The sequence below is a fragment of the Nannobrachium achirus genome (assembly GCF_963921795.1).
Source record: "Nannobrachium achirus genome assembly, chromosome: 8".
In the NCBI taxonomy this organism is placed as follows: domain Eukaryota; kingdom Metazoa; phylum Chordata; class Actinopteri; order Myctophiformes; family Myctophidae; genus Nannobrachium; species Nannobrachium achirus.
Window position 1 is genome coordinate 14499634 of NC_137817.1, and position 8551 is coordinate 14508184.

General features: G+C 42.2%; 1 protein-coding gene across 2 annotated transcripts in view; it reads left to right on the forward strand.

Annotated features, from left to right (window-relative positions):
• pik3cb (phosphatidylinositol-4,5-bisphosphate 3-kinase, catalytic subunit beta) overlaps positions 1 to 3963 on the forward strand; it is a 111016-nt gene extending 107053 nt beyond the window's left edge. For both annotated transcript variants that reach the window (XM_080731003.1, XM_080731004.1), the window contains exons 23-24: positions 649 to 781; positions 1947 to 3963. In XM_080731003.1, the coding sequence (XP_080587129.1) occupies positions 649 to 781; positions 1947 to 2084 (271 nt within the window). In that variant the 3' untranslated portion in view covers positions 2085 to 3963. The remainder of the gene's footprint in view (positions 1 to 648; positions 782 to 1946) is intronic.
• The last annotated feature ends 4588 nt before the right edge of the window (positions 3964 to 8551 follow it).

Below are 8551 nucleotides of genomic sequence, written 5' to 3' on the forward strand. Positions count from 1 at the left end.
ATTTCCTCTATCAATGTTCTTTTTTAAGTATAAAGTTGTCAAATATGTCAGTCATTTCTTTGTATATTTAAGTCATGTGTCATGATTGCCATGTGCAACTTCAAAGCCTAAAAGCCAAACAGAAATGTAATTGTCAACGACAAATATACAATTAAATCGTTAATCGCACCAGGGTTGTGGCTCTTTCGGAGCGGGAACTTTGGGGGGGTGGGGGGGGGGGGTAAAATACATCATCTTTTGTAAGTTTTTGTGAATTCATATATACAAGTTGTAAAAATAATAAAGAAACCTTGAACAAAACAAAAAAATCGTTAATCGCAATTATTTGAGTGACAATTAATCGTCATGTAAAATGTCATAATCGTGACAGCCCTAATATCCATCTCCATCTTTCCACAGCCTGGCATTTCATGTTGTCGCTGTCGAGCAGAAAATGTGTGTCTCCATATTATTTTTTTAGTTTTTCATACATTAATTCCCTTCTTTATACATATGATTGTTTCAGGCAAAAGTAAAAAAATTGCCAAGGTACAAGCACACAACGCTTTGCATGGCGTCAGGTTGCCGGGTTCAGAATGCTTAAATCTGTCTGTGGGCTTTCTGAATGTACAGTATTTAATGTATGTATGCATGTGCTCAACCTCCTAGTTTCCGGCAGTACTGTGAGGACGCCTATCTAATCCTGAGGAAGAATGGCAACCTCTTCATCACCCTGTTCGCTCTCATGCTGACTGCTGGCCTGCCGGAGCTGACCTCTGTCAAAGACATCCAGTACTTAAAGGTATATCTCTCTCACGCACGCACGCACGCACGCACTCTCTCTCTCACACACACACACACACACACACACACACACACACACACACACACACACACACACACACACACACACACACACACACACACACACACACACCAGTGTTGTTTTTGACAGCACATTTTGATTTAGTTTTAGTCATAGTCTTTTGAATAAAATGTAATTTAGTTTTAGTCATAATTTAGTCACCTGAAAAGTTTTAGTTTTAGTCAAATTTTAGTCGACTAAATATCATAAGATTTTAGTTGACTAAATCTACAGTTGATTTAGTCAACTGAAATGTATTTTTGCAGGCCTTGATGGCATCGTAATGACTGATTTTACACTTGGTTGCGTGCTGAAAATAGCTGATCTACTGCGACGCGTTGTGAGCTTGTAGATCTGCTATTTTCAACACGCAACCAAATTACTTTCTCCTCCACTAGTCCCTCCCTAACGTTTTAGTCTAGGTTTTATTTTGTTGACGAAATTGTCAATATATTTAGTCTTAATTTTAGTCATCACAGCTTAGTTCTTATTTAGTTTTTATTTAGTTTTCGTCAGTGAAAAAAACGCAGTCGACAAACATTTTTCCTCATAGTTTTAGTCGACGAAATCAACACTGACACACACACACACACACACACACACACACACACACACACACACACAGGCTATGGGAGAGCACATGCAGACGGACATGCATACTGTACTATGTGTGATGACATTGCTATCTTCGTATCTTGCATGAGTCCAGTGTTTTCTATGGATTAGTATGAAGTGCGCGTGCGTGCGTGCGTGCGTGTGTGTGTGTTGTGTGTGGTTTGCTAGCAACAGTTAACATTTGCTTCAGAGCGATGGATGCTTTGAGTGGAATAAACGACATCATCAGACCTTCTCTCTCCTCTCTTCACCTCTCTCAAATTCCACTTTCCATCATTCCTTTCCTTTCACCTCTCCTGATTCCTTCCTGTTATCATTTCTCCTTCCTCTCTTTCTTCTTCACCTTGAATCCCCTTTGCATGTCCTCCTCTCTCCTCCAAAAATCTCCTTCCCGTTGCCACCCCAATTAACATCTCCTTTCGTTCTCCTCAATTCTACTTCCTTCCTTGCTACCTTGGCACTTCATTCCGTCTGTCCTTCTATCAAGGACTCTCTGGCGTTGGGCAAGACGGACGACGAGGCCCTGAAGCAGTTCCGGCAGAAGTTTGACGAAGCCCTCAGAGAAAGCTGGACCACCAAAGTCAACTGGATGGCCCACAACGTAGCCAAGGACAACCGCTCCTAGACCTAGCTCCACCGCTGAAGACCAGGGCCCACCTGGGTCTGGAGGACACAGTGAAGGGGGGGTGGAGGGGTCAGCAGGTGTGCCAAGGACGGACAGAGAGACAACCACGTCCAATTAAAAATAAAGGGAATCTAGAGGACCATCCCAAATGATAACAGATGAGCATGTACACACACACACACACACACACACACACACACACACACACACACACACACACACACACACACACACACAACACAGTACATCCCGTCTCCTTGGTGTATAGGTACCTGTACTTAGCCCTTCCTTGCCTTACATAGTTCTGTCACAGTGCCTCCAGCTATTCAAAGAGGTTCAGTGGCGTACTGTATCTGTGGAACTGTGACGAGTAAAGCGGTTTCGCCAAAGAAGGGAAAGCACCCTTCAAATCCCAACGCCCCCTATAGCCACCCATGCCCCTCGTCTCCGTAAACGGACTGGCCTTTGCCCAGCCTAAAACGGACTAACGGAGTGGACTGACCCAGTGGTGAGGTAATCGGGATGGTTTCCGGGTTGTTTGTTCATGTCAGATGGACGTCTGATTAGTCTGGACTTGGGCTTGAGAGGGCAGCGACAGCGTAAGCAGGCCCCGCCCCTGAACGTTATAAAAGGACAACTGGGATAACAGATTGAGTGGGGAAAGATGACTGACTTGAGGACAGCTGCGTCTTACGCCACGACATAAAATGGCGCCAAAATGTGCACATTTACCCACAGGGGGTGCAATCGTAACAGTTGTGTTCCTACGACGCCTCCTGCTCGCCGTGAAAGTGTGCCTCAAAACTGCGGGAAGATTGTATTTTTTTAATTTTGTGCTTTTATTTTTTTCTCCTCTCGTCATTTCCGTTTTATCCTGAGATTTCTATGTGCCAGACTACTTTACTACTCCAAAAACTGTGTGAGGAAAGAGAGCGAGAGGTGTTTGATTGAGAGAAATGAGATACCCTGAGCCTTGTGATCCAGAGCTTGAAGCTAAAGGCTGAGTGCGTGATTGAACACTGGAATCATTTGAAATGGAGAGCGATAAGAGAATTTAAATTATTGTTTAATTAGCTAAAAACTATCTTAAATCATTTATTTTTTGAGGGGGTTTATGAAAGCTTGATTTTCTTTCTCTCTTTTTTTTATGGAAGAACTCAAGTCATTGTTAGAGAAGAGGTCTTGTTTTTTTTAAGTGTCCTGCTGGTTATTATCACTATAGCCTGAAGAAGTTTGTCTTTAATCACGGCATTACTTAAAGATGTCAGCCTTTCAAAGCACCATCCAGCTCACCCTCATAACCACCACAAATAACTGAAGCATTATAACATGCCTTTTTAGGACCAAAATGACAAAAGAGCAAGAGATATAGTTCTTTTTATGTTCATACTGTGTTTTTAATTATCTGTTCCAAATTGAATGTCTTTTGCGAAATACTGTATGTGCCGCTCTCTTTATACGTGTATTTGTTTTTATATGAGCAGGTGTGGGTGGAGTTTGGGGCCCGGTGTGGAAAAGGGGGATTTGTTGTGACACTGTGATGCCAAGTTACTTCCTGGTTTTGACATAAGGTGTTCCTCAGCATCTACATCTGTTTGGTATTTTTGTGCAATATCCGCAAACGAGTATATGACCCTGTATATTAGTATATGAACCCTTGGGCCCTAAACGCTGATTTATACTTTGTAGCATGACCCTCTCTCGGCAAGGGTCACAAACATTAGTTGTTTCCGGGGTTGTGCAACAAAGTAAAATAATTGCCGTATAATGGTTCACTGTGGGTTTGTGTGTGATGCTGCTGTATTTCGCACCGCTCGCCTTCAAATGTCACTCAGACACTGGATAATGTCAAAATGTATAGGCTTTTATTGTTTTGCTGTTTTTTTGTTTTCATAGGAATTTTATTAAAGTTATTTTCCATCGAACAGTTTTTTCTCCCTGTGGTCCATTCTTCATGCTGGCTGTGGATTGTCTTGACTGTGTTGGAATCGGTCTGGGTCTATGTACAGTGATGAACTCTGACTCCAGGCCATAAATATACTGTATATCTAGACTTTATTTATAGAGGGTTATTTTGAACAAGGTAAGGGCAAGCAAAAATATTGTGTAGGTCTAGTGAAAGTGAAGTCACATCCAGAGCACAGTTTATAAGGTTGAACAATGTCTTTTACACACTCTTGATCACTGTTTTCTTTTTATTTTATTTTAGGGGCTTATCTCAAGTTAACCATAACTGCCAAGGTCGTCCTCAGACAAGCTCTCCATCGTCGCCTCCAGTCATCCCAGCTCTCCATACATCTGGTCAGCTTTGTGCTCCTGCATCTTTCTTGTCCACATTTGCTAATGTGGGACGTCCTCTTGAACGGTGCATGTGTGTTGGTTTCCATAGCACTCGTTTGCTGGCTGACAGTTCTCGATGTCTTTGGCAGTGTCCTGCTAGTCTCATTCTTCTGGCTGCTATTTTCGCGCTCACCCTTGGTATTCCCTCATACAGATTCTTGGTAACACGTTCACCCTTGCTGATGTTAAATATGGCACGCAACATTCTGGTGTAGCACCCGTCAGCAGGGTTGGTTTCAGGGTTCAGCATTTGCCGCCATATAGGAGAACAGGCTCTACTGTTGCATAGAAGAAGCTGAGTTTCATTTATCGGGGGAGGTTGGAGTTACACCCTTGGCCCCTTGCTCTGAGATCCCATACAATTTAACCTGTAACTACCCAATAAATGTATAAAAGGAGGCACTGCAGAAGTCTTGCCTGTGGAGTGGCTTTTCACCAGCAGGAGGACTCTGCTCCTCTTTTCACCTTCCATGAGGATGCCTAGCCTGCGGCGGTAGCTGAAAGCAGAGTAGCATGCAGAAAGCAACACTACCACAGGTCTACTGCACTACGCATCACGCAGCCCTGCATGCAAGCGCCCACTGCCCCACTCATATGATTTGACAACTAATTTGTGTTTGTGGTCAGTAGCTGCTTGTATACGTGTGTGTGTGTGTGTGTGTGTGTGTGTGTGTGTGTGTGTGTGTGTGTGTGTGTGTGTGTGTGTGTGTGTGTGTGTGTGTGTGTGTGTGTGTGTGTGTGTGTGTGTGTGTGTGTGTGTGTGTGTGTGTGTGTGTGTGTGTGTGTGTGTGTGTGTGTGTGTGTGTGTGCATGTCTGATAATGATGGTTTATTTGTGCCATAACCCATTGAGGGTTGTTGTGTCTGCAAGGGGGCATTTGCATTTGCCGTCCCAGACACAATCAAACATGGAGGTTTGTGTTGTACAGTATGTGGTTCAACCGCTGGTTTAAGTAGACTAACCTTTTGATTCAACTGAAGAATGAAATTGGTTTCTGTGGTCTTATGTAAGCCTTTTGTCCACCTGGGAAAATTCATTGGTTCTCCTTTACTGTGTGTCCCGCAACAGCAGCTTTGTGTGAATCAACTTCTGCATACTATTTTCCCATTTCTAGTTGGTAATTTGCTTCTAACCCAAAACCTCACAAACACTATGCTTAACCCTGAACCCTAACCTCACAGTGTGTACGCACGCTCAGCTGAAATGCCATTTCCGCAAGCTTTGTGTTCTATGTGGTTCAAGTAGACTGACACTTTGATTCAGCAGAAGAATGAAATTGGTTTCTTTGGTATGACGTGGGCATTTGTTGATTCTCTCTTACTGTGTGCTGCAACAACAACTCATGTGAATTGTTTTCTGTGTCTGTCACAGTATGACAGTTGTGAGGGCATTCAGTCAATTCAAATTGAACAAAAATGATCCCCCAAGTCCTATAAAGTGAGTCAGTTGAGAATGAATTGCCTTGCATTTATTTCTATTGAATGTGAACAGGCTCATAAAATTGACTTTAAAAGACTGTACAAATGACTTTGCAGCAGGGAGGACAAGGAAGTAAGTATGAGTAAATCTTGAATTTATACTTTGTCGCACGACTGTCTGTGTTGCATGCTGGTAAATAGCCAATCTACAGCCTCACAACGCAACATAGATGGACTATTTGACTATTGTCGTACAATGGTAGATAAATTAGGGAGACAAATTTGGTTGGTGCTGTATGACTTGGAGATAAGGAATGGGATGGTGTATTTGTGTGTTTGTGTGTCGACCAGAGTCGACAAAACAATGCCACTATTGAAGGTCTGATACAGAATGCTTATGAGTCTCAGATACTGAACCGAAGGTTAGAGCGTTCTTGAAGTTGAAGTTAATTGAAATTGAGAGAACTCACCACACTGGAACTGTGAAACAGAACTGTTGCAGACCAAGACCAATGCAAAGACAAAGAACTCTTGACAAAGAGAGAGCTCACCTCAAGAACACTACAATTTATGTATATGAGGACCTCATTCCTGCAATGAAACGGGCCAGTGAAAGTGGAAATTATGCTGTCATAGACTATGACAGACTGGTAGTTAAACCACGAAAGCCACAGCATGAGTGAATCTATTCCAGCAGTACCCCAATTCTTACCAGGTTCTCATGACATTTTATATAATACTGAATCTGGCACAAACTGCTTCATCAAGTGAACCATCTTCATGTTGGTCTATTTGTTCATGGATCGTTGGGGAGAACCCTTCCCCCACTTCTTTCATTATTTGAATAGTTATCAATACGATCATTACTCTCTACGTAGCTCCTGTCTCCTCAGACCTGCAGTAGCTCTTAGTCAAACCATTCATTTAACTCTCTCTGTGGATCAAATCAAATGCCTTTTTGAAGTCGATGAAGCACAGTACAGCTGTCAGGTTATCCTTTTTCACCTCTTCCATCAGTCTCCTTAATGCCAGGATCTGGGCCACGGTAGTTCTCCCCTCTCTAAATCCAGTTTGGTTCTCCCTCCATCCACATCACACAAATTGATACACATTGCTAAGTACCTACCTGACCTGGTGGAGAGCCCAGGTGCACTGTGTGCTCAGAGAAGCACTTTTTCTAGTTCCATAATGTTAAGTCCAGCAGATGGCACTAAAGCACATTATGCAGTGGCTGTTGCTACAATCCAGACACTGGCCCATTTGTCCAAGAGCCAGGACCCCAAATGTGGGGGAATAAGTACCAGCTGGGGGGGTACACACCCATAGTATAAAGCTAGGAAATATGTCATGTGATAGCATTGCAACAGTGGTACTGTGGTAGCTTTCAGAGTGTTATCACTCCATTTATAACCACATGCCAAAACACAGTTTTCTTTTCCACTTTTTCCAATACTTTTATTTTTATTTTGTATTATAAAATAAAAAAAATGAATGAAAAGAAAAAGCTAGCACATTACATAGAAAGCAAACATACAATATAGCCTACATACAAATACACATAAGGGGAGATATATGCCACTCTACAGCCCAATTACTTGGTCACGTCTTCCAACAGGTGAATACACCCCTACATTATTCATAATGTTCACTCCCAGCACCTTATATTTATGGCATATTTGTGTGATTATGTCGCAAGGAAAACATTAACATAATTGCCATTTTGGTTAGAACTGACTGAAAATAACTTTGCGCTTCAAGTTTAAAATGATACTAAAATGTTGTTTAAGTGTCCAAATAAATTCCAAATATTATCGAATTATCTCGCGGCACCCCTGGACTGCCTTCATGGCACCCCAGGGTGCCCCAGCACCCACTTTGAAAACCCCTGACATAGAACCAAATGAGGCATTTTACTGTAAACTGATGGTTCTCTCTTATTGTTGACCCTCTCTCTTTGAAAAATGGTTGGGATAAAGCTCAAACTATATGTTATTCAGAAAATGTGCCCAAACTCTGGTAATTTGCATAATCCAGCATGGCCACTGAATGCCATGGCGAATATTTTACAGCTTGTCCTAGAATGATGAGTTATGGAGTTTCTTTCCTGAAGCCATCAGACTTGTGAACACTAAAAAAGTGCAATAATCCCCTATAAAGTGCAATATCCTCTATCCTTCCTCGTGTTTGCTGGCGAGGGCTCCTTGCTGTGCAATATGTCTCATTATGAACTGGCTGGGATTTTATTAAGGTGACTCTACTATTAAAACAGAGTACTTCACACTACTTCAGACCACAACAGACTAGAACTTCAAAACTTTGAATGAATCACAAAGGGGCGTCAGAAGCAAAGCACAAGAGGAATTGATACTGATGCAGGTACCCCTGCTTTATATACTGTAGAGAGGACTTATGGTTAAATAATCATGTCTGATATTCAACACTCCCAGGCTTTTCAGAGAAAGCCACCCACCTGTTGTGACTCACACTTGTTTATTGTGGGCCACAGGGGGGACCACTGCAAACAGATGATCGTTGGTTCTAATTTTATGTGTAACATTTCAGAAACATAACGGAAGCCGAATGGAAACCTCAGGAATTTCATAAACAAAGGTAATTCAAAGATTAGATAAATGTAAAGATTTGTTTTTTTTGGGGCTTTTTATGCCTTTATTCGATAGGACAGTAGACTGATAGGAAATGGGGAGAGAG